Source organism: Chelonoidis abingdonii, chromosome 1, assembly GCF_003597395.2.
Source record: "Chelonoidis abingdonii isolate Lonesome George chromosome 1, CheloAbing_2.0, whole genome shotgun sequence".
Lineage (NCBI taxonomy): Eukaryota > Metazoa > Chordata > Testudines > Testudinidae > Chelonoidis > Chelonoidis abingdonii.
Genome location: NC_133769.1, coordinates 201,222,003 through 201,249,258, shown reverse-complemented (window position 1 = coordinate 201,249,258; position 27,256 = coordinate 201,222,003). Strand labels below are relative to the sequence as shown.

Sequence of the window (27,256 nt, the reverse complement as noted above, 5' to 3'; positions counted from 1 at the left end):
GCAAAGTCTCTAGACAACTTTTTGAGTCAGAAGAAACAGCGAGGCTTCCTTGCGGCAAAGCTTATGCCCAAATAAATCCATTAGTTTCTAAGGTGTGCCACAAGGACTCCTCGTTGCTTTTGCAGCAGATACAGACTAACACGGCTACCACTCTGAAACTTGTATCAGAAGGTAGAGGAATAACCGGAGGCCAGTCATTTTACACTTGATTCTGGCTAACAGAGAGGAATTGGTTGCAGAACTGAATGTAGGATGAAATTTGAATGAAAATGATGGATTTCATGGTTCTAAAGAAAGGAAAATATGAGAGCAGCAAAATAAGGACAATAAACTTTTTGTTTTGAAGCAGATTTTAAGAAGCTCAAAGAACTGGTAGGTAAGATTCAACGGGAGAAAGTCTAAGGGAAAAAGGAATCAGGACAGCTAGCAGTTTCTCAAAAAGACAATATTAAAGCTACAACAGCAAGCTATCCTGATTCATAGGAAAGATAGGAGGAATAGTAACAGGCCAATATGGCTCTATCTGAAGCTCTTCAATGGCCGGAAAATCAAAAGAGAATCCCACAAAAATTGGAAACAGACAAATTGTTAAGGAGGAGTACAAAAGAATAGCACAAGCATGTAGGGGCAAAATCAGAAAAGCTAACAATGAGTTGCATCCAGAAAGGGACATAAAAAGGCAATAAGAGGTTCTGTAAATACATTAGGAGCAAGAGGAAAAAATAATGAACTACTTAATGAGAAAAGGAGCGTTAACAAAAAAAATCTGAAAAAGGCAGAGGTGTTTAATGTCCTTTTTGCTTCAGTCTTCACTAAAAAGGTTAATTGTGACCAGATGCTTAACACAATATTAACAAGGGGGAAGGAACACAAACCAGCACAGGGAAAGAATAGGTTAAAGTTGTATGAATTCAGGTCATTAGGGCCCTGTGGCATTCACCCTAGTACGTAAGGAACTAGCTGAAGCAATCTTGGAACTGTTAGCAGGTATGTTAGTGAACTCATGGCAGGATAAAGGGCGAACCTAGTACCTAGCTTTAAAAAGCAGAACAATGAGGACCTGGGGAATTATAGACCATTCAGACCTGGTTGGTACCTGGAGTGATACTGGAACAAATTATTAAACAATCAATTTGTAAGTAACTAGAGGATAATAGGGTAATAAGTAGTAACCAGCATGGAATTGTCAAGAACAAATAATGCCAAACCAGCTTAACTTCCTTGTTTGACAGGGTTACTTTCCTAGTGGATGAGCGGAAACAGTAGATATGATATATCTTGATTTTGTAAGATTTTAATTTGACACAGTCCCACATGACATTTTCATAAATAATCTAGGAAAATGTGGTCTAAATTAAATTACTATAAAGTGGATGCATAACTGGGTGAAAGACCATACTCAAAGTGTAATTATCAATGGCTTGCTGTCAAACTGAGAGGAAATGTCTAATGGGGTCCCACAGGAGCATGTCCTGGATCTGGTATGAGTCCACATTTTTTGTTAATAATGTGGATAGCGGTGTAGAAGGTATGTTTGTGTAACCTGCAAATGACACAAAGCTGGGAGGGGACTGCAAACACTTTGGAGCACAAGATTAAAATTCAAAACAACCTTGACAAATCTGCAATCAACAAGATGAAATTCAGTAAAGACAAGTGCTAATTACTACCCTTGGGAAGGAAAAATCAAGTGCACAAATACAAAATCAGGAATGACTGGTTAGGCAGTAGTCTAGCTGAAAAGAATCTGAGGGTGATAGTGGATCATAAATTGATCAAATCAGCAGTTTGAAGCAGTTGCAAAAAAGGTAATATTCTGGGCTGTATTAACAGGAGTGTCCATATGTAAGACATGGGAGGTAGTTGTTCCACACTACTTGGTGCTGGTGAGGCCTCAGCTGGAGTATTGTCCAATTTTGGGCACCACCCTTTAAGAAAGATGTGGTCAAATTGGAGAGAGACCAGAGGAGAGCAACAGAAATAAGGTTTAGAAAACCTGACCTATGAGGAAAGTAACCCTCATGAGTATGTGTAGTCTTGAAAAAAGAACAAGGGGGTGCGGTAAGTCTTCAACTATGTTATAAAGAGGACAGTGATGAATTGTTCTCCATATCCACTGAAGGCAGGACAGGAAGTAATCAGATTAATCTGCAGCATGGGAGATTTAGGTTACCTATTACGTAGCCTATAGAACTAGCTTGCTTGCTTGCGTGTGTGTGTGTGTATGTATAAAATATAGTTTAAGTACTGTATTTGGTTTATTGTAATAGGTTTATAAATTTATATTTGTAAATTTTGTGAAGCCAAATTTGGGACAAAAACTTTTATCTTCTAATCAAACAAATTGGCAATCCTAAAACCCATACTATTAATATTATAATTAATAATTTTATTTTATTTAATTAATTATTAACTTAAATTAAATTCCCATATTATCCACATTAATATTATTGGTACACCCTAAATCAGGCTACAGACTGATGAGTCAGCCAGGAGTCTCAAAGTGTGTGACAGAAATTTTTAGGGATTCCAGGCATCATTAAACCCCTGAGAATCTTACCTAAAACATAAGTAAAAAGTTAAAGCTACAGAGAGTTGAAGAGCAAGATTGTGTGTCTTACTCACTCTTAAGAACGCAAAAACCTAATTTCCTGTGGCTGTGGTTTGGCAGAAAGCCCAGTATTTCCTGTTCTGTATAGTGGTTTAACGTAAAGTTTGACTTTAAGGTCTAAAATTTAATCTGGCAAAATAAAAAGTAATAGTGTTTATTTAATGTGATACACACATTTAAGGGGCTTTGTTGAAGGTTGAAGTTGTAATGAATGGTACCAATAAAATATAAGCAGTAACATCGGGCCCAATAACCCGCACTGAGTGGTGGTGTGGAAGTTAATAAATCTATGTATTAATTGCCGCCAAAAGGCTGCAGTAACTCAGAACTTGTACAGTTCTTCAGTCCCCACAACTCTCCCAGGCTACACCTCTAATCCGTCTGCCTCAGTTCACCAACTTTTTGGCAGGTCCCAACCAAAAAAAACCCCTCTCAATCAGTTGCAGGTCATTGAGGGATCAAAAAAAGGGAAACACACCACCAGCCCTCTATCATTTGCTTAAAACGTATTAAACTAGGTGTAATACTGGTTTAGGGTATTGTTTCCTCTTGTTTCTGTGAAGAAACGCCTTCAGTTACAAAGTAAAACAGCAAAGGGTTCATTATAGTTTATTACATAAGGTAGTAAAGTGTTAAAATTCAAATAAGTTCTATGTTACATGTTAAGGTAAGTAAAGTAAGGGCAAAAGTAAAGTCTGTTAAAGCTACCAGCAGTATGGCTTTAAAGAACTTTGCCAAAAATACATTAAAAAACATAAAGGTTTAGAACAGCTAAAAATAGCTGTTCATAAAAATAATCTCTAAGCATTGTAACCCATGGGGTTTTGTAAGTAATGTATTCAATGTAAAAACAAAGCGCAAAAAAAAGGCTAAACTGGTTTAAAAAAAAAAAAGGAGCTGTTAAATGTCTGCTCGTAGCTTGCTTAAAAAAAATTAAATAAAAAAATTAAAGTAACTCAAAAAAGCCCAGCAAACTTTAAATGCCAGCTTAAAATCGCTGGATGGCTATAACTCAAACTGTGGTCAGCTTTTAAAAAAAATAAAAAAGTTTAAAGAAAAAAAATGGTTCCCATCCCTATTGGCATGTGGAACTGACGCACGCGCGCACACCCCCCCCCCCCTCCCTCTCTGCAGGGCCAGTTACTGAAAGTAGGGCAAAGAAATTAGCTCAGGTTAAAACAGTATCCTTAAAAGCAAAATTAAGTCTAAAAGCCCCCAAAACAGTTTGCACTGCAAAAGCTACCAGCAGTCAGCAAATAATAATAATAATAATAATAAAAAAAAAAAGTCTCAAGGTGGCACCACAAAAGGTAAAATTAACTAGTAATGTAAAAAATAAAATAAACAAAGGGGGGAAAATCCTCTCTTCTGTTAGTGTCTACCCCAATAGTAAAAACAAAGTGCCTTTAAAAAATGTAATTGTTCAAAAACTAAAAAATGAGGTGTCACAAGTGATATGGGTAGCTAGTGCCTGTAATGTAGGATACATCAAAAAAAATGCTACAACCAAAAAATGCATTGGCGTATAAATAAATAATAAAAAAAAACAGCCCCTTTTTGTGTTAACACTTACTGGCATTTGGGCAATCGTCCACATTACCTAGGTCTCTAAAATTTCGTAAACTCTTTAAGCCCCCTTGGTGTATGCTAGTGGTATCTGGTGTACCAGTAAAACACCCTACTACACCAGATCTTAACAAACAAACAAAAAATGTCCTGTGTCAGTGTAAAAATGCCTTAAGTGTAAAACATAAAGGTTTTATAAAAAGTAACCCCGCTCATCCATAACTATCTCCAGTGCAATACTTCAAAACCTACAAACTAGTACCACTGTAAAAATTAAGAAACCCCCAGGGTTAGGCCAAGATGTTCCTAAATTCCCTAGGTACCAGCACTGGCAAAATATCCCTAACCCATGCCCCCTCAACAGGGTTATGCGTTTAAATTCCCATATGGGGGCCCAAAACCGTTTTCCTTTCTTTTCAAGTGCTGCACAAAACAATTCACTCCTGCAAAAACCCAACTCAATAATAAAAACTCAGTTGTAATAAGCGTTTGCTTAAACATTAAGTCTCAACAATAAAATATTCAAAGACTCCAAGCCCATGTAAATAAACTAATAATAAAAGGCTAAGGGCCTGGCACCCTCAAACCATCCGATGGCCTCCATTAACCATTTCCTTTTCTCTGATAAACAGCCTCCAAAAAAACCAAACCCTGTACATTTGTCTGCATACTCTACAAATTACTCGGCATAACACCAATAGGCCCCAAGTATAGTATAGCCGCTTTTGGCAAAAATGCCAGCAAAAACCCCACAGCATCTGCAGTGGCAGGGGGCCACCACAAAAAATTTATTATAAATAGTGTGGGAGCAATTAGTATTATCTCTGTCAAAAATCCTAAATCCTCGTCTCTGTCATCAGGGTATACAAAAACACTTGCAACTTTTACAAGTAATCAGGTTGTTACCATACTTCTTATACCCATTAAAGTACAAATAGGTCACCTAAAAAATGTTTATACCTTTGTGTTAATAAAATTAGCAACCCAGAAAATTGACTATTTAAAAACTAATTTCCTATACAAACAAAAATGTGTTCTTAATTTGGGTAACCAATTGTTGTGTCTTACTGTAAAATAGGCAAAAAATAACTCAATAATAATCATACCTAAGTGTGGCATAGTATCTCCAGTAAAGAAGTCTCAACCTAAGGAGTGTAATTTAAACAAAATAGTAGCTAATCATGCAAACCAACCTAAGTTACGGGTGTTGCTTTGCAAGCATGTAAATGCCTTTGCTAAACGCAAACAATTGTAAATGTATGGCAGTCACTGTTTTTTTTTAAACAGCAATAATCAGCCCAAAAACAATATCCTTACCCAAAACAAGCAAACTCATACATAAAAAAAACCAAAACCTATCAAGTCTTTATTAACATAGGAATAAAGACTCGTAAATGTACTTCCACTGCCAAGTCACGTAGTAGACCCGTAAAAAACCCAAATGGTTCTTGGCGTCTCTCAATTAATTATAAACGTCTAAATCAGGTCATACCCACTTGTGCCCCTACAGTGGCCAAAATGGCAAATCTAATCAGTCCTTTAATCCAAAGGTTGTGTGGTTTACTGTCCTTAACATCAATAAACAGCTTTCAAACATTATCATTGGCACACATTTCACAGTACCATTTTGCATTTAGTTTCTAAAAGTCCAATATTCCCAAACACATTTACGCCAGGAGTATAAAAATTCCCCAGCTTTATTCCATGCACAAATAAGGCAGGTACTGTTGCAATTTTCCAGACCAACTGTTTCATTTCAATATGTAAATAACCTGTGTTTAGCAACACAGACCAAAAAAAATAAATCTAAAAAAGCTTAAGCGCCTACAAATCCTAAAAAAAGCAGGGTTAAAGTGCAGTCTGGCCAAGTCACAGCTAATGGCCAACTGTGCCTCTTTCAGGGGTCTCACCCTAACAAAATGAGGTAGAACCCCAGCACAACAAAAAGTAAATGCAATCCAAACATTGCCTTTACCACAAAACCCTTTAAGATCCTTTTTGAGTTTAACTGGATACCACAAAAATTTCATTCCCAATTTTGCTTCCATTGATGGTCCCTTAAACCAACTATTTAAAAAAAAAACAAAAAAAAGAAAAAAATTATCCAATAAAATTTACTAAGAAACGCACACAAGCAGTATCTCAGCTAAAACAGACCATTGTCAAGTCTCCAGTGTTAATCACTCCAAATCCTAAAATACCCTATTATCCAAAGTTAGAGGTAAGTGTTAATGTGTTAGCAGCTGCGGCTTCACCAAAAAGGCGCAAAAAAATCAAATCTGTATCTTATGCCTCAAGTTTAATGTAATCAATTAAACTTACGTGTAACAATTATAAAAAGTACCTATTGGCAACCAGTTGGACCATGCAACACCTTTCTTTTCTAATTGGTCTCAGCCCAATCATATTACACTCATTGCACACTCCCCTTCAGTTCTTACTGTCCAATAAGGTAAAAAATGAGCAAGTCTCAAATGCTTGCCTAGTGCACTGGGCATTACTGCTGCCAAAATATATATATGCAGTAAAACCTGTTAGAACACCATCTTTGTTACTAACTGCTTTGCTATATCAAGGGAAGCCACATATGTGTTCCAATCTTAATCAATTAAATCTAAAAAAACAAACCAAAAAAACCCTCCAACCATTAATCCAAAAACCAGTTTCTGTTAATAGGTATCATTTCTTTGTTAATGGTTGTAGTCATTGCCATCAAGGTAAACCTCATACCAAATTTAATAAATGCAAAAATCAAATAAAAACATAGTAAAAGTAATCCTAAAGATTTCCAAAACAACAAAAAAAGGGTCGCTAATAGTAAATCCTTTGTACAAAAAATATACGCCATTGAAATCTCAGGTGTATAAAGGTCCTTAAATGGCTTTGCAGATTAACTTTGTAGGTGCTTCACCAAGAACTCAGAGGTAGTCAATATCTAGTGATCAATCTTTTTCAAAGTGGGTAAAGGCATTTCCTCTTAAGGCCAATACTGCAAAAGCCACTGCCAAGGTGCTAATAAAGCAAGTCTTCTGTCAATAAAATAAATCCTGCAAAGGTAAAATTAAACCAAAAATAACATTTAATTGAAGAGTTCTTTAGGAACTATAAATTAATAAAAGTCCCACAAAGACTACCCATCCCATACAAGCCACAGTCATTTAAAATGGTAAAATAAACCAATCAAATAAAAGTAATGTAAAAAAAAAAAACTGGTTAATGTAACTAAAACACTCTCATACCTCTAATTTTAATGGCATTAAAAACAACACTGGCTGCATCTACTAATAAAACTCTCTTTAAAATAATAACAGGCCAACCAGTTCAATTACCAAAACATTTAATTTGGCACACCAGTGGCACGCAATTAAAATAAATAAATAAATAAATAAATACCTACTTGCAAAATCTGCAAAAACATTTAAATTAAATCCACTTGCAGGTAGCAGCCAAATTGAAAAATCCAAACAAAAGGCAAAGGCTTACTTTAACAAAAACCAAAAAAAACAAAAAACAATCTTTAAGTTAAAAAACAAGTAGTGGTGGTGTTGTATAAATCACCGAAACATGGACTGTGTAACCAATAAATTGAACCCTTCCGAATCATTGATAAACTCAGTTCAGCAGTGTAAAAATTAAAATAACAAAAGTCAAGTGTAATAAAAACAAAATCTGTTATACTAATCAGCAGTTTCCTCCTCAAAATGTAAGTAAACAGCATCCAACAAAATTGCAACAACTAAAGCCCAGTAAATTGCAACCATAAAATAAACATTAATATTTCTAATTTACTACGTTATCGTTGCTCTAAGGGTAAAACTAAGCCAAAATCACAAATTTAAAACTAAACTGTTACAGCCCCATAAAACCAAACATGGTCGTGCTCAATTGCCAGAGCACGTAAAACAAAACATACCTACACAAAAAAAAGCAATTTACTGTTTATAATATGCATAACATAACCCAACTGTTTAATAAAACACAATGTAAAATTATCAGCTAATCATTTTAAACAATAATCAGCACAAAAATCGACATTTTAAAAAAAGGTTCTGCATATGAAAAATGTCATAAATGCAATCACTAATGTATTACAATCCTTAAAATTAAAAAAGATTCCTAACTTAATTAAAAATAAGCAACTATTAAGTTGGTACTGCCCCTGCGTGTTTTCAAAAGCTAACCCCCCCCCCGCCCAATCCACATGTTTAAATTCATGCCAGCATTTGGCAGTGGGTGCTATAAAAAAAATAAAATCTGTAACACCTCCCCCCAACCAAAACAGTTTTTTTCTTTCCAAAAAAAAAAAAAAGTGTAATCGCACAATCTTTGTATGTCTCATCTGTGGTCTTGTTACCCAGTATTTAATCCAAACAAAAATGTGTACAAGCAATTGACTGCTGTCCATTCTATAGGTCACCTCAAAACAACATCTATAAAAGAACGCATTAATGCACCTCCCCTGGTGGTCTGCCACATTCCACTCAAACTTAAAGAGCCACAAATGTTGCTCTTTTTCAAAAACAAAAAAAACAAAAAGCTTCAGTACATCTGTAGGTGCAACCTGTTTGTTTTAAGCACTGTTCTGTGTAAACTAGCAAGAAAAAAAAAAGTTCAAAATTCATCATCGTCATGCCTGGTAAGGCTAACCAAATAAAAAAACTCCAGTAAAAAGGGTAACCTATGCTAAAAATAACCAATTGTTACCAACCAAAAAGGTACCAATACAGTCCCTTAAAATCCCTGTTATAAAACCAAATTTTTGTTTTACTCCAAAGCAACCTACTTTAATAAGATTATTTCACCTATTCCCACTTTTAAAAACATTGCTATTATTTAGTCTAACCCAGCCTATCATCTTTATTAAAAATGGGGTTAAAACAGTCCCCATAAATACTTAACCACCTACATCCTACCTATGTGACAGGGTTCACTGGTGCAAATCACCCCGTCAAAGGGGAGCATGTAGCCTGTAGAACTAACCTGCTTGCGTGCGTGTGTGTGTGTGTGTGTGTATATATATGTATATATAAAAAATATCTTTTCTGTTTTAAGTATTTGGTTTATTGTAATAGGTTTATACATGTATATTAAAGTAAGTTTGGCTGTAATGCAAAAGACCCACAGGCTATATCAGGGGTCGGCAACCTTTCAGAAGTGGTGTGCCAAGTCTTCATTTATTCACTCTAATTTAAGGTTTCATGTGCCGGTAATACATTTTATGTTTTTTAGAAGGTCTCTCTCTACAAGTCTTTATATTATGTAACTAAACTACTGTTGTATTGTAAAATAAACAAGGTTTTCAAAATGTTTAAGAAGCTTTATTTAAAATTAAATTAAAATGTTGATCTTACGCCACTGGCCCGCTCAGCCCACTGCTGATCTGGGGTTCTGTTCATCTAGGCCGGCAGTGGGGTGAGTGGGACCTATGGCCGGGACCCCAGCTGGCAAGGGTCCGGCAGCCAGAACCCCAGACTGGCAGCAGAATGTGCGGGGCCAGCAGCCGGCACCCCAGACCGGCAGTGGGCTGAGCGGCTCAACCCACTGCTGCTCAGGGCTTCCATCCGCCAGCTCCTGCCAGCAGGGATCCTGGCTCCCGGACCCACTCAGCCCACTGCCAGTCTGGGGTCCCAGCCCTGCCCACATACAGTGGGTATCTACCTTCTCACTGGTTCTGGCCCATTCTCTTCCTCCCTCTGCACTGAGCTGAGGATGGGAGTGAACCGAGCACAGGGCTGGAGGTGCAAGGTCTGGTCAGGAGCTAGAATGAGGGAGGCGGCTCAGGGTTGGGGCAGGAGGTTTGGGTGTGGGGGCACTTACCTGAGGAGCTCCCATTTGGTGTGAGGGGTGCAGGTGGGAATGTGAGTGGGGGTGCAGGAGCTCCCGTTCGGTGCTCGGGGGGGCGGAGTGGGCTGGGGCTGTTGGGGTGTGCCAGAGTCAGGGCTGCGGTCATGGGGAGTGTGTGAAGGAGTCAACAGAGGGCTGGGTGGTGCAGGGCTCAGGGCAGGGGCCTGGGTGACTGCCCCCCCCCCGAATCCCCAAACACCCCCCGCTCCTTGTCCCGACTTCCCCCTCCTGGGACCCCACCCCCTATCTAAGCCTATCTGCCCCTTGTCCCCTGACTGCCCCAACCCTTAGCTGCACTCCCGCACCCAGACAGAACGTCCTGGACTCCCATGCCTATCTAACCGCTCCCCACTGCCTGACAGGACCCCCAGAACTCTGGACCCATACAACCCCTCCCTGCCTGCCCCAACCCCTCTCCACACCCCTGCCTCCTGACAGCCTCCCCAGAACTCCCAACTCATCCAACCCCCCCAGCTCCTTGTCTCCTGACCACCCCCTCCGGAGACCCCGCCACCCTAACTGCCTCCCCGCCCCCGGACTCTCCTTGCTCCCTGTCCTCTATCCACACCTCACCCCCTAACAGACCCCGGGACTCCCATGCCCCATTCAACCACCCCGCTAGAATCCCACCCACCTTGCTCTCTGTCCCTTGACTGCCCCCACACCTTACCCAATGCCCTGGCCCCGGCCCCCTTACTATGAGACTCCCTGCTCATCTGGAGCCCTGTTGCTGCCGCGTGCGTGCAGCCCCGCCCCGCCCCCCATAGTGCTGCGCATGCGGCGGTAGGACTCCAGGGGAAGAGGGGGAAGCGGAGGAGGGGCCAGCTGCTTGCTGCGCTTAGCTGGATGCTCCAGCCCGAGAGCGCAGACCCTGCAGCTTGCCGCGTCAACAGGATTTTTAGTGACCTGTGGAGTCCCAGCAGGCAGCCGCGTGCCATTAAAAAATGGCTCGCGTGCCATCTTTGGCACACGTGCCATATGTTGCAAATCCCTGGGCTATATCCTGTATGTTAAGCTAAGGCAAAGTTAGCATATTTATATTAAAACCTTTTACTCAAAAAGCAAAGTTAACCTGTAGCTTGTTACCTAAATAAATAAGTACTTATGCCTATGTCTGTAACCTTTTATCTAAACCAATAAACAATAAAGTATGACTTTGGGGTTTTTTCAGTGTTGTATCCACAAACTTAACAGGTACATCACAAAAAAACTTATGTGCATATGTACATGTCATCAATACACACATACATACTAATCTATAAAGTAAGTGTACCCTAACATTATGTGGGTAAGAAATAAAATTTGGGCATAAAAAAAAAATTTGTCACTTGTGCCCTATGAAAAAGGTAGCCCACCTCGCTAAAGCACTCTGCTCTATCATTCTCATTTACATTCTATTTCTACTCTCTCTCTCTATTTATTGTATCTGTTTACAAGAACTACTAGTATTAGTAGGCTGTACTTGTTCTTAAACTTTGTTTAAAAAAACTAGGCTAAGCTTGGTTTCCCTAAGATTTATTCTTAGTTTTGTTTATTAAGTTTTAATTTTAAGTTTGTTAGTCAAGTAAACCCTAATTCAGTTTTAATAGCTCTTAGCATTAAATTTTCTAAGCACTGCATCCCTCACTCAAAAATTAAAAAACCTAAACTGCAAGGTTGGTCCTGTGTCTCTTACCACCAGGTTATCTAAAAAGGGTGTAAGTATATTAACCAAAGCTTTGTTGCATATAATACTATATTAGCATATGTATCTTTTAAATAGCAGTAATGCAGTTGTAACTTTGTAATTCTAAATATTTTACCAATTACTTACTATTATTAATTTTAATAAGTCTTTAAGGCTATATCTGTGTCAGTGGAAGCTTCCTGTCATACCCCCAAGGGTCCTTTGTAAATTCCGTAAAGCCTAATTCGGAACAAAAACTTTTATCTTCTAATCAAACAAATTAACAAGCCTAAAACCCATACTATTAATATTAGTAATTATTACTATTAATAAAATAAAATTAATAAATTAAATTCCTATATTATCCAAATTAATATTAGTACGCCCTAAATCAGGCTACAATTAGGAAAAAAATTCTAACTACAGTTAAGTACTGGAATAGCTTATCAAGGGAGGTTGTGGAATCCCTGTCATTGGAGATTTTTAAAGAACAGGCTAGACATCTGTCAGAGATGGTGTAGGTATACTTTGTCCTGTCTCGGGGTGGGGGGGAGAGCAGGGAAAGGAGCTGGACCAGATGACTTCTCAAAGTCCCTTCCATCCCTTCGTTTCTGTGAGTCTATGATTATGCAGTTGAGTTTGAAACTTCTTAATGGTGTGACTGCTGCTTCGATGGCAGCGAAGTCATGGTGTATTTTTCAAGAAATGTATTGTCTTGAGTCTACTGGCCTGTTTTTTCTGCCACCAGTGCTAGTTCTGTTTCTTCCTGCTTTTTCCATGTAGGTCATCAGAAAACAGAAACAATTTGTCTAGGTGATAGGATGGGAAAGGGTGCTTTGGTCTGGTGCTTCAGTAACAGCAGTAACTGAAAGACTGTAGTACTTCACTAATTCTATTTTTATCCCCCTTTTGTGTCTTGGTTCAAGGTTGACTTTTCTATAAGTAAGTCTTAACATTTGGCAGTGTTCACTATTTTAAGCACTGACTTGCCAAAGCTTAGCAAAGATAGGAGGCATGTTGTTCATCTTCACATAGCAACACAAGTAAAATCTATTGTAGCCACTCTGCCTTCTGGGGATTACTATTTTAAAATGTCACTAATGCTGCTAGGAGGCCTTAGGAATAGTGACATAATTGAATTAATGTTGTAACTTTCTAAGAGCTTTAGATACCGTAGGCATTATTGTTGTATTTTCTTAAATTTCTAGTTCAGAGTGGAACTATTTTCAGAGCTACACTGTTAAGTCAAAAGGGTTTTTTTTCTTTTGTTTTTTTTTTTTGTTTTTTTTTTTTAGAATAGTGACTTTATCTTCTTTTTTTTTTTTTATATAGCATCTGCAGAGAAAGAGGCAATCAAGAGCACGTACTCCAAAGTAATGGATGCATATGGACTTTTAGGTGTATTAAGGTTAAATCTGGGTGAGTTTAAAAAAAGAAAAACGATGACTGTTTATTAATTGGAGAAAGCTTCTCTGTCCTTGTAAGAAACCTCAATCTAACATCTTCAGGACAAGATTATGCTTCCTTTAGTGTTTGTAGTGTGCCTAGCATGTTGTGAGTATTACCAGAAACAAAGAGTAAACACAAATAACTTCCACTTTCACAATCCCTCTTGCTTTCAATAATACACTCCCTGTGTTTGCAATCCCTTAGGAGAAGTTGAGAGCTCACAAATTAGGGGTGCATGTGTATACTTGTTCAAGAAGAGAACACCAATATCTTCCAAGATCACCCACCCAGCAAGGTTCACTGTACTGCCTCTGAATTCGATTTTCACTGTATAATGAACAAAGTTAATGCTTAACCCAAAACTAGATCTAGTATATAGTTGTTTTATGACTTGTAAAATTATCGTATTGCTATGTCAAAATATTCATGCAAAATGGAATACCAAAAGGAATTGCCTTGGTTAAAAATTAAGAGTACCGTATATACTCAACCATATGCTGGTTCATTTATAAGCTGATCCCCACCCCCTCCAAGATGGATAAATAAAAATGGAAAATTTTTATAACCTGTTCATAAGCCAACCCTCTAATTCGGGAGTCAGCAGATTTTGGCTCCCGGGCCATCAGGATAAGCTGTTGGCAGGCTGAGATGGTTTGTTTACCTCGAGCGTCCGCAGGCATGGAGGTAAACCTAAGTAAACAAAGTATCCTGGTGCGCCAGCTGCTTAGCCTGACAGGCCAGGACAGCAACTGGTGGGGGAATTTTTTTTGAGGGGGAGAAGCTAGGAATCAGGGGAGTAACCCCTGTGACCACCCCCCACGTTACCCTATCCCCTATCCCGGGACCCCCACACGCTCCCCATCCCACCCCACCTTATCTAGGGAGGGTCAGGGGAGGAGATCTCTGACCTGGCTGGAGCTTCTCTGGCAGGCTGGGCAGCATGGCCACAGCATGGTCTGGCAGGCTGGGCCGGGCAGCGCAGCCACAGCTTGCCGGTCCTGGAGCTGCAGCTGCTTTGGAGGCTGTGGGGAGAACAGCGTGTCCAGAAGAGGAACAGACTCTGGTCCCACCTCTTCCCTTCTGGCTCTACTGGCTGTGCGGCCTCTTCTTGCTCCCTCTGTTGTGGGGAGGGGCTGTGTCCCACCTCTCCCTCTCTATACCCGTTCATAAGCGGACCCCCTTCTCTGGTGCTTCCCTTTTTTACTAAAAAAAATTTGGCTTATGAACGAGTATATACAGTAAGTACATTTTCCAGAGCTGTAGAACTAAGCTTGGTGGATGTAACCATTGGCTTTATTGAAATGGCAAATTGGGTTTAGGACAGGGGGGAAAAGGCTGAAAATCACTGATGATCTCGCTTGTTATTTTTAAAATATTTGTAATTAGAATTCATCACTCAACTATATTTCTGGTTTTACAGGAGACACTTTGTTACGTTATCTGGTTCTAGTCACAGGATGTATGTCTGTGGGAAAGATTCAAGAATCTGAAGTTTTTCGGGTTACTTCCACTGAATTCATATCATTACGAAGTGACCCTTCAGATGAAGATCGTGTTTCAGAAGTGCGCAAAGTTTTGAACTCAGGAAATTTCTATTTTGCATGGTCTGCTACTGGGGTCAGTTTAGATCTTAGTCTTAATGCTCACCGTAGCATGCAAGAACACACCACTGACAACAGATTTTTCTGGTGAGTTGATAATGCATTTTGCCAGGCCTGACATAATGTAATGCGTGTACCTATTGATCTATGGCAAGTCTTGATCATTGACTCTGTCCTGCAAATCTTGATTGTTAAAATTGCACTCATGTATAATTCCATGTTGTTTTATTTCAGACTCCTATAAAAGTGAGTTTGAACATTTTCTGTAACAACAATCAGACATAGTTCGGGGTGTCGTCTTCACTGAAAAATCAAGTTGTGAAAACAGACAATACTGTACTTTGATCAAAATGCTTGTCACAACAATGTAACATTTTGCTTTTTGTGTTGCCTGAAGAAACTGATTGAACCTCTGTAAAATGTATCATTGCTTTTCTGTAGAAAACTGGTATTGGATGGGAGATTTCAAAGGGCATTTCTTACTTGTGAGCACTGTTCTTTCTAAGAGCTTGTCTGCACTGGTACTTTAAAGCGCTGCAACTTTTTCTCAGGGGTGTGAAAAAACACCCCACTGAGCGCAGCAAGTTTCATCACTGTAATGTGCTACTGTAGACCGTGCACCAGCGCTGGGCACTATGCACCTCATGGAGATGGGGTTTTTTGAGTGCTGGGCGGGCTCTCACCCAGCACCGCGACCACACAAGCCATGTTAAAGCACTGCCGGGGCAGCGTTTTAACATTGCCAGTGTAGACAAGCCCTAAAACTGTGATGCTCCCTCTGTTTGGAAACTACATGTTGCTTTCGCTCTGTTTGCAGCTGCTTATTACACAGTTTACTGCATTGTGTTCTTCCTTGTAGAAGGTAGTTTTAAATAAAATGTATGTGGCTTTTTTTATGTATGTAATTCTTGATAAAACCAGTACTACTGCTTTTGTTTCTGCTGAGCCTGCAAACAAATGGGTCAATTAGTGCCAATGGTGAGAAATATGGACAGTATTACAACTCTTAAGAGTAAACCTTAGAACTTTTGAAAGTTAGTGTACTTGTTCTTATGATTCTTAGATGAGGTTCTGCTCCAGTTTCTCTTCTCCCCTGCCTTTTAGCCTGCCTTCCTTCCTTTTTCTCATGCTTAGCGAATATAGGTAACCTCACCTACAACTACTGAAAAACTGAACACTGCCCCATTGATGTACATGCAGATTAGAAGAGGTGAAAAGCTACTTGTTTCTCATCTGCTATAACCTTTCCACTGACATGGCACCTTGAGCCTAGAGCAGCTGTGGTTTTGTGCCAGTTCTGCCCTACCCTTTGTGGGAAGTGGGGATAGAGGGACGACAAGGTAGAGCTGTAGTATGAGGTCAGGCATACAAAACAAGGGTGTGGTGGGGTGGGATTCTGGGCTTTGAGGAGATGGGTCAGGTCAAGAATGTCTCCACACACAAATTCCAGTAGAATTCTTATCTTTGTGTGCGAATACCCCAGGAAATTGGCATTGGCTATATGAATAGGCTAGTAACTTAAGGCTTAAGATCATCATACTAGAGGACCATCATAGTAGCTGACACTATTCAGATCAACTTGGCTTTAAATTTTCTGTGCATCCTTAAATTTCATTTTTAATTTAAATCACCTGCTTTTTATGCCTTCAGTAGTTAGCCAGTAAATCACTAGTTACAACGTGAAATAGATTAAATGACTCAGATTTGCATATCCAGAAAATTAAACACTAAAAATCAGTTTTAAAAAGTGCTATTCTGTATACACATTTTAATCTTGCCAAGAGTTTTGTATATAAAATCCATTTGTCAGATTCTGCAAAGAAAAATGTTGTTTACTTTCCCAATGTCCTATTTCAATAGAGCATCTCTTTGTACTGTATTGCAAAATAATACATACCCAACACACAATTTTTGAGGTTTAATTAATAAATACTTGTAAATTTCTCTGGAATGCTTGCTAAAAGTCAGGTATGTATTTTGAAAAACAATGGAGATACTATTAAAATAAACAACTAAACTAAAAATAAACCACTAATGCACCGAGAGTGTTGAGACAAGTTCTTAAGAAATTATTTTTGGTTACAATAAAATATTCTGAGAACCAGCTCTCTTACTATCTTTTTTTCCTATTCAATAAAAGTTCCGTCTTTTCATAAGCGAATCACTCACTCAGAAGGAGTACAAAAACTAAACACTAGCTGCAAAACTATAATCTTATTTACCAGATACTGACAATTTATTTTTAAAGTGCTTCCTGTTGGCTCTCAGACATATCTAGTTTATCCTTTTGTCATTGTACTTAACATTCACAATGTTCTAAAATTATGTTACAACATGTCAGCACTCTGAAGTATTACCCCTCTTTACCTTTTCTCTCATACTAATCCTGCTTCACAGTATAAAAAAGTTGTTTGAATTAACTAACGAAATGCTGCTAATATTACTGTTGTGACTGTCATATTAATTTAAAATCCTACTTTAAATATTTTGTTTTATGAGAATTTAGTGTCTATACTGTTGCTTATGAAACACTACTGTAATTACATTGTTTTTGTTACCTGTAGTTAACACTAAACATTACCTGAAGTATGCTAAGAGTAACAAAAACTGAATGCACTTAGTTTTATACTTCATACATTACACAGTAATAACACCAAAGTTATAATTTTTGACTTGTATACCTATTACAAAATCCCATAACCAGTAGTTTAACAAGGTGGATTACACTTCATAATCACCTATCCCATTGTTTGGATCAGCAAGTTTCATCATTAGGCTGTAGCGTTGACTAATTCGCAGTAAACTCACAATGGTCATGGGGTGCTTCAAAGAAAACAAGCACTGTTAGCTTAAGCAAACATCTTTTGAACAAAACAAAGATGCCTCAAATACTGATGACAGTCCTAGAAGCCTGTTGAATTATTCTTGCACTACAGGATCTCTGACATGGTAACATGTTCCATGGTTTTAAAATAAGCTTTTTAGGGGAGGGAAACTGTCCTGGGAAATTATTAAATGTGTGTGCACAGATTTTTTTCAGTTTGTAGCCAGTCCAAATTCTGTCCTGGTTAGCAGTGTTCCAATTGGTTATTGGGTGGCCTGTATGAAATGAGTTAGTGGGTCACACATGACACACAGAATAGCCCCACCATTGGCATTCTGGTTTTATTTTCTCTGAGGCTGACTGACCGTGAAAACTCTACTCTCTAATCCAGTGGTTCCCAAACTTGTTCCGCCGCTTGTGCAAGGAAAGCCCCTGGCAGGCCGGGGTGGTTTGTTTACCTGCTGCATCTGCAGGTTTGGCCGATTGCGGCTCCCAGTGGCTGTGGTTCGCTGCTCCAGGCCAATAGGAGCCGCTGGAAGCAGCAGTCAATATGTCCCTCAGCGCCACTTCCAGCAGCTACCATTGGCCTGGAGTAGCGAACCGCAGCCACTGGGAGCAGTGATTGGCCGAACCTGCGGACGCGGCAGGTAGACAAATCTGCCCAGCCTGCTAGGGGCTTTCCCTGCACATGGGGCAGAACAAGTTTGGGAACCACTGCTCTAATCCATGGTTTTCACATTCGTAGGAAAGGATAGGGGGTATCTGCAGTATTAACAGAAGATTCTAGGTTGTCAGTTTTTATGGCCATTAAAATTCACTACAGACAATTTTTGTCCTACAGACATCTAAGCTACTGTCTAGAAGGCTTTGCTATGTCAGGTTTGTTTAAATAGGAGTTGTGGATGAAACTGTGCATGTTATGGAAAGCTTTCCTCTTGACATTCCTTATATTGAGTGTGGAGTTTCAGAAATAAGACAGCAGTTGCCTAAACAAAATGAGCCATTTTATTTCTCTCTCATTGTCATTAATTTGAGTCCCTTCTCTTTCTGATAGGAACCAATCACTGCATTTGCATCTTAAACACTATGGTGTGAACTGTGATGACTGGTTATTGCGTCTCATGTGCGGAGGAGTAGAGATTAGAACAATTTATGCAGCTCACAAACAGGCAAAGGCTTGCCTCATTTCACGACTAAGCTGTGAACGAGCTGGAACCAGGTTTAACGTACGGGGAACGAATGATGATGGTCATGTTGCTAATTTTGTTGAAACAGAACAGGTATGCTGTATTATTATAACTATTGCCCATCTGTCTGTGCTCAATATAATGATAGTAAACAATTTATGGCTTTTTGCTCCACGTCAAAAGATTGTGGGCTAGATCCATAGCTAATATAGGTTGGTGTTCTTCTTTTGAAGTCAGTGAAGCTAAGTCAATTTACGCTGAGGATTTTGTCCTATATTTGGAACTATTACTATGCTGTAATGCATGAAATTATAGATTATATTCTGTGGTAGGTACTTTTGATTGCATTATTATGAAGAGCCTGATCCTGCAGTTGTATACATGTGGGTAGGTCATGTCTGGGTGAATCTCTGCGCTTGTTCAGAGTCCCATTGAGTTTGATAGTTTCACCCAGGTGCAGGATTGGGGTCAGCATGCCGACAAGTTTCTTGAACCATATTTTTCCAGTAAGCTACTTATTAGATGATAAATTGCAGTTTATTTTTATAACATCTGAAATTTATTATTTTTAACCTAAGGCTAAATATTAGCACTTTGAGAAAATCTTGGAGTTGATATTGTCAAGTAATCAGTTAATATATTTTAAAAACATGCATCTCAGGATGGTTTAGTTACTTTATTTCCATTATAAGTACCAAATTTAACTCTTGTGAGCTAATAAGTTACATAACTGAATGTTTTCTTCCTTCTGTAAGAAGAGTGAATATTAAATACTGAAAGAGAAATCAAAGCTTCTTCGCAAACTTTGAAAGAGCCTTACGGAAAGTTTTAAAGATAAACGTGAAAGGGTTCCTAGAAACTAAATTAAGAGAATCAGGTTAAATATTTTTGTCTGTTTTACAGGATTCTTAAATGGGATTTTGTGTAAGAGAAATAAAATGGAAAACTTAAGTCTTCTCTATGCTTTTTGTCTAAATGTTACCAAAATATATATTAAAAAGTGGATGTGAAATTAAAAAGTTGTAAATATATTCTGCCTTGCCGTCTTAAAGAAATCTTTATAGGGAAACGCTTTTTATTAGAACTTGGAGCAGGACTTAATTTAAAAAGAAAAATACTCTCTTTCTAAAACCACAATAAACTTGTCCCTGTAGTATATTGTATCTTCTTACTATTGAATACTTATTTATTCAAGTTGTGCATTCTGAGGCATAAGACACACAGGTCATTTAATATGAATTTTTTAAAATAACAAATATTGTTATTCCTGCTTATACTATGACATAGTTGTATTTTATTCACTGTGTTTAGATAATGCAAAAAAGACTGCTTTGTTTCTACAATTCCACAGTAAAATTATAGTACTGCTTTTTCTCAACAGGTGATATTCCTAGATGACTGTGTCTCTTCCTTCATACAAATTCGTGGATCTGTTCCATTATTTTGGGAGCAACCTGGTCTGCAGGTAAGTAGTTAAGATAAAGGTTGAGGCTCTGTTGCACTGTTATCTTTTTGGCTGAGCTCTGGATGAAATTCTTGTTTGGGAGAGAGACTTTTGCTTCTTAACAGATTGGAGGTATTGCTGTTGAAGACACTACTTCCTATGGGACCTGAGTACACTATCTCTAAAGCTTAGTTTCTTTTGGCCTAGAAGTTTAGAATTATTTGACTTTTAACGTTTGCTTCTTGAAACAGATTGTTCTGGAGCACACAAGCGGAGAGGAGCTACTCTTGATTTAGTCGTAAATAATACAAAGGAGTCTATGTGAGGAGTAACTATGCGTGAGACACTACGTAATAGTGACTACAGTATAATTCAGCATCCTTGGGAGTGGAATTGTATGAAAATTTAGTACTGTGACACTAAAATAAAAAATGAGGACATTTTAAAAATTCTTAGATGTAGCATGGCAGCTGTATAAGCATACCATAACAGAGTCACAGAAGGCTCATGTATCCCTAAACAAAAAAGCTAGAAGTGCAGTTATATGACAAGATTCAAGAGGCTATGTCAAAAAGATGTTCTTCAGAAAACTAGCACTAATGAAACCAATAGAAAGAAGCACATATTATGGAAGGAATAATGTATGACAGAAATAGCATTTAAACGGATTTTGGAGAGCAGATTAACCAAACACACAAACAAACAAAAAATTCAAGTATATAACTAAATGTACTCTTCTTGTCAAAGGTGGGATCCCATCGTGTCAGAATGTCAAGGGGATTTGAAGCAAATGCACCAGCTTTTGACAGGTGAAATAGTGGCTTGCATTTTTCTTAATATGGTGTTCTGATGAAGTAGTTTTATTGATTTAAAGCTGTAATTCAGCAAACCATATGAATAGTCCTTTTGAAGTTCAGTGGGCTACTCCTGTGCTTAATATTTCATCTTGTAATCTTTATTTGGCAACTTCCTTGTTAAAATTGGAGTTCAGAATTTCATTTCATACTGTATAACAATGCTTGGTTAAACTCCATGTAACTTCTTGGTATTAGCCAAATGTTTCCTCTTGAGTAGAATTTTTGCTACCATTGACCTAAATAAATAAGTCAATTGTCACTTGGTATCACTGGGCTAGATCACTTCTTTGGGATGCATTTCAAGAAAATGGATGCCATAATAAATGTACACTGCACTCTAGTACTTCATTCAGATGGGGTTGATTAAGAGAAGATGCTGATTATATTACCTTGTTACTAGTCAAAAGATGAATGAGGCTTTTTTTCTTCTTCTTTTAACAGGCATTTCCAAACACTTAAAAATGTATATGGCAAGCAAATTATTGTAAATTTACTTGGGGCAAAAGAAGGGGAGCACATGCTTAGCAAAGCCTTCCAGGTAAGTATTATGATTATTTCATGCCCTGTATGTTCTCAGAATTGGCTTATGCCTTAGATGGGTGTTAAATAGTCACTAGAGAATGAAACAGATATGTTATACACTAGAGTAACTGCTTGTTGTTAAAATAAATCTGTACCCATTTTGCTCAGTATAAGATCCTAAAAGCTCACAGAGGCATTTCTTAGGATATATACAATGAAATGGATTTTAAAATAGTTTTAATGACAATCAATATGTCTGAGCATGTTAGCCAAAATAAGCATTCTTTTTAAAAATTATAACTGCAATATGGCAGGCTGTTGATGATAAATTGTAAATTATATTCCTTTAATACTTGTTTATGTCTAAAGGAAATAACTTCTGCATTCTACTATTAGTATATAAGCAACAGATGTTTTGGTATTTAATACTGAGTGTGCTTCAGGTAAACTATTTTTTTTTTTCTCCAAAATACTGCTCTAGGAATTCCTGGGTGTATTTTTAGACTGTAGAGAAAAGGACTTCTTGAACTTCAAATGAATACATCACTTGAGGTTTAAAAATAATTTAATAGTTTAATTGAAATTTAAACTTTTAAAACTCATTCAGAAGACCAGCATTTTGATTGTAACTGACCAGTCTCAAGATTTCTTGCTACCGAGTTATATAGTTGAATAAAGATTCCCCTGGGTTCTAATTAATTAGAGAATAGCCTGTAATATCAGTCTAGTTTCTCTCATATTATCTTTTTTTCACAGCCGAGATCATTTTCTAATTACTTATAAAATAATTTATTTACAAATTAATTGTATTTCCAATTTAGACTGTGAAATCACCTGTAAGATGCTCAGTTATACTTTAAAATATATCTAACCTTAAAATAATATCAAGATAGTTTTCTTTTTACTGGAATTTCTAAGCTGAAGATGACAATATTGTGTGTCTGGGGTACAGAAAATTTTATTTCATTGTAAATGTCACTTGAGTTAATTTTTTAATCTAATTTTAATATAAGATGCTGTTAACGTAGTATAAAGTTTTTCATCATTCTTTTTTACATAGTACTCTTAGAGAATTGTAAGAAATGTAGGAGCTGCCTTAGTGGAACAAACAAATAATCAGTCTTGTCTGATATTTAACAGTATCAATGCCATGTTTCAGGGAGCAGGATAAAACTGTGAAATCTACCTCAGTAGTGTGCTGTGGGGCAATGTTCTTGTACTGTATTGGTGTTCTGTAGGTACCTTACATAAGAAGAATTTTACTAGTCTTTATTTTTATTCTACTTAGGTTTTTCCTGGCTACAGATGCTCTTCATTTAAATGTCTATTGTTTCCTTTTTTTTTTGTTCCCCAGTATTACCAGGATATGTTTATATTGATTTAAGAATCATAGGCATTGAATTTTGAATAAGTTTAAAAAGGAGAAACAAATTTTCTTCTGATAAAAGCCATTATTTATGTAAGAAGGCAACTCTAGTATTCATTCACTACTTCTACCACTGGGCTTGCATATTAACGCTACTGAAAATGATTCAATTGGTATACTGTCACCAGCTGTGATCTCAAAATGGACATTTTAAATTAAAACTGTACCAAGTATATTTTCACTTCTGAAAAAATTGCATTTATCTTTGACTGCTTTATACGTACGCCTTTTAACACTTCAAACTTCTGAACAACTTCACACAGATAATTTAGTAGTCTCTCTTCCAGGCTGAACAATCCCAGTCCCTTTACTTTCTCCTCATATAGAAGCTGTTCCTTACTCCTAATGATTTTTGTTCCCCCTCTCTGTACTTGTTCCAATTCTAATATATCATTTATGAGATGGGATGACCAGAACTACACACAGTATACAAGGGGTCTGTCTGCCCTGGATTTATAGAGTAGCATTATGATGTTTTCTGTCTTATTATCTATCCCTTTCCTAATGGTTCCTAACATTCTGTTTTCTTTTTTGACTGCCGCTGCATGTTCTTGGCTAATATTATAAACTAAGTTCCAATGAGCAAAATTTAACTTTGCCTTGGTTAAGCTTCTAAACTCCATTAGAACAGTAAAGTTGTCCAAATGTAACTGAGATCACAATTTGGTTTGCAGATTCTTTATTCTTTAGTGGTGATGTGTCGGCAGGAAAGAACCCAGGATGACTTTCAGAGTTTACGATGAATTTTCAGGCTGATACATTTAAAAAAAAAAAAAAAAAGACTATGTTTTACTTTAAAGAGAGCAAATTTTGCTCAGGAAGGCATTGAGAAAAAACAGGAATTTCCCCTTCAATGCCCTTTAATACAAAGTCCGCTTTTCAGAGCAGATTGGCCATTTAAGATGACAAATAAGCTGTGTATAGAATTAAACTGCAAATAAACAGTCTGTGGCAGGGGATCTCAAACTTCAGTATGGGTCACATCTTAGTAGAGTGCATCTCTTGGACTCATACTCTCACATTTGCAATCCTACAGGCTTCCTCCCCATCTTTTTGTGATCACATAACATGTGGCAACTACAGCAACTGTTTACAGGCAAAAATAATATTAGGAAATCAGTTAATGTACTTTAGCTGGATTTTTTAAATGTAATTTAACAGCTGAAAACAAGGAGAGTAGGCACCATATGACCAATCAGCTCCTCACAGACCGTCACTGGTCCATGGGCCACTGCTTGCGAACATCAGTTCTAAAACTAGAGAACTTGTCAACATACGTTTTTTTTCCTGCCGTGGTTGATGAGCTTACTGACTCCTTAAACTGTGGAAGAAAATTGTAATACTTACATTGCTTTAATGATGTTAAAGTAGAAGGTAGAATATAAATCTACTTCTGATTTTGGCTATTAAAAAACAAAAATTCAGTTCTAATAATTAAGAGCCTTGGTTTATCTTTTATTAGAATGATTTGGATTAGTATATAATAAAGTGTGTCTCATTTTAGTAGAAAAAGTGATAAAGATACTGAACAAATGGAGTTAATAACTTTCTTAACATTGGTGGCATATTTGGCTTATACTAATCTAACACCCTGTTTGTTGCTTGGTATATTTATACTTTTTCCTCTCTCTTTCCTGATATCAGAGCCACTTGAAAGCCTCTGAACATGCTATTGATATCAAAATGGTGAACTTTGACTATCATCAAATGGTTAAAGGCGGAAAGGCAGAAAAACTACACAGCGTGCTTAAACCTCAAGTCCAAAAATTCTTAGAATGTGGATTTTTTTATTTCGATGGAAAGGAAGTTCAAAGGTTTGACTATATAACTTCTATAACTTTCCTACAATCAGAATATGATCGTAATTTTATTTTTTCACTCTTTTAGCCATAACTATAGAAGAAAAATATTTCTGGTTGTTTGTGTGAAGACACTGTTTTTCATTTATCTAGGATGGTGACCTGAGACTGAAATATGAACCAATTATTTTGTGTTTATATATAAGTGTATGCCATGTTCTCTTGTTTCTGAATAGTCTCTAAAAGTCTAGGGTGATACTAAATTCATGCTGGTATTAGATTCAAGTCTTTGTTTTGAACTCACCATTTTGTCATATTTAATGCAATCCTCCTTGTACCTTATTAGAATAAAGAAGTAACTTTTGACAGGGAAAGCAGAACCTGTTTTCCCTGTTGCTGTTACTAACACTGTGTAAATTATCTTATTCAGCTCTTGGACTGAATGGCAAACCGCTGTCAGCCAATGGGTCTGATTCCCTTAAATTATTTCTGAGCCAGAGTTTCCCATGTGGTTGCAGAGGGCTGTCCACAAAAATGGACTTTTTTTTTTTTTACACAACAATAAAATATCCTAAAATCTACTCCAACACATGATCGTATTTTAATATCTTATTAGCCATATCAGTTTGAGAGTTTCTTTTTAAAAAACTATAATTTTTGCCATTGAGAGAACGAGAATTAGAGATCTGTCTTAATTGTGATATGTGGGTAAAAATGGTTTTATTAGGTTGTCCTCTTGGAAAAACAAGCAGCTCTTTTGTCCCATCTCTCGTCCTCCCTCTGTCTTGGCAAATTAGATTTACTAATACCCTCTTTATTTTGACCAGTGCAATCTTTGTTTACTGCACTAGAAGTAAATATATATTGTCACAATAAACATCCATTCTAGCATAATTAGGAGATGGAAAATAAAATAAAACACACTTTAGGAATGTTTGTTCTTGGAGGATTAAAGCTGTTCAATTGGCTCCTAAGATGCATTTTTCCAGTTTTACCCAGATATTGTTTTAGTTTTAACTTTTATTAAAGATAAACAAAATTGACGACAAATTATTTTTTTAAAATAACTATTAAGAAGCTGACAAATATAGAAGGTAAGGGAGTACAACAGAGATAAGACATATTAAGTTATAACTTGCAGTAGGTATACATTTTTTTTTAAGTTTTGCTGTAACTTTTTAAAATCTATTCATCCTATTTGTTTTATCTCTTCTCCATAGGTAAATTGTTAATCTAGTCACTTCATTTTTCTTTATTCTTTTATTGTCAACCTATAGTTGTTTTTTTTCCCAAAGATAGTGTTGAAATAATGTACTGGATGCCGTTTTATTACATTTACAATTGACTACAGTCTTACTTCAATTTCAGCATATCAGGGCACTTTCCTAATGCTTTGTTTTCTAACATTTGTTTTGTTTTATAAATAGTTTGTTTTAACTAGAAGTGAGTACCCCTGAAATACTTAGAAAATGCATGTTGTATTTCCTGGGTTGTCTAGAAAGAGAGTTCATTCCAGCATTACACTTCAGAAAACAAGGACCACACCAAAAAATTAAAGGAACGCTTTGTTTTATTTGCTGGAGATAAATTGCTCTTGTGTAAAGAGATGCCAGTCTTGTTGCTATTGGTGGATCTATAGCTGCCAACATTATAAATGTATTTTTATAACAATAACATTGCAATTACAGTGCCTCGATTTACTAGTCTCTTTAAGATCTTGGTGTCCTTTGTTGATGTTCTTTGTCTTACTGAGTTATTTCAGTGGTTCTCTTTATTTTGTTGTACTTGGCACAGGTATCAAAGTGGTACTGTCAGGACAAACTGCTTGGACTGTCTGGATAGAACAAACAGTGTGCAGGCTTTCTTTGGCTTAGAGGTAGGAAAATAATGTAGATGCTTGATGTAGAACTTACAACCACTGATTCTGATGCTTCTGTAATACTTGAATGACAACATTATCATAATTGTCAATAGGCAAGATTAATTACAATATGCTCAAGTTACGAGTTAGAATCTGATTTGTAGCATGGCCGTGTGTTTCAGTGAGCTAACATATCTTGGTAGGTCACAATTCTTAGTACAAAAATTGTGGTACACCAGTTTTAAGGAAAGTATATTTTGAAGCACTACTACTGATGTATTTCTCTTTCTTTGTATGTCCATCTGTTTTTCCTTTCAGTTTCAGGCTCGCAATTCCAAAGGAGGAGTAGTGTAACAGTCCCGCACAAAAGCACTTAACCTATAGCACTTGCTGTGAGTTCAACTAAGATTCCTCAAATTGAACTTACAGTAAGCACTGTGGATAAAGGTCTTTGGTGCACATGCTACTGTCCTAAATGGTTATCTGTACTGCTGTCTAGGAAACCTCATTAGTCCATGAGTTTTGGATTACATAGAGAATGTTACAATTGGGCCCCCAGCTATGCCCCAAATCTGTGGTTATGAATTCACTCTAGAATT

General features: G+C 37.3%; 1 protein-coding gene across 13 annotated transcripts in view; it reads left to right on the top strand.

The window, feature by feature from the left end:
* The window catches only part of SYNJ1 (synaptojanin 1), a 145,589-nt gene that overhangs the window by 27,099 nt on the left and 91,234 nt on the right, over nt 1-27,256 (top strand). For all 13 annotated transcript variants that reach the window (XM_032794934.2, XM_075073445.1, XM_032794935.2 and 10 more), the window contains exons 3-10: nt 13,020-13,106; nt 14,557-14,824; nt 18,616-18,841; nt 20,130-20,213; nt 20,940-21,001; nt 21,491-21,587; nt 24,642-24,811; nt 26,591-26,672. In XM_032794934.2, the coding sequence (XP_032650825.1) occupies nt 13,020-13,106; nt 14,557-14,824; nt 18,616-18,841; nt 20,130-20,213; nt 20,940-21,001; nt 21,491-21,587; nt 24,642-24,811; nt 26,591-26,672 (1,076 nt within the window). The remainder of the gene's footprint in view (nt 1-13,019; nt 13,107-14,556; nt 14,825-18,615; nt 18,842-20,129; nt 20,214-20,939; nt 21,002-21,490; nt 21,588-24,641; nt 24,812-26,590; nt 26,673-27,256) is intronic.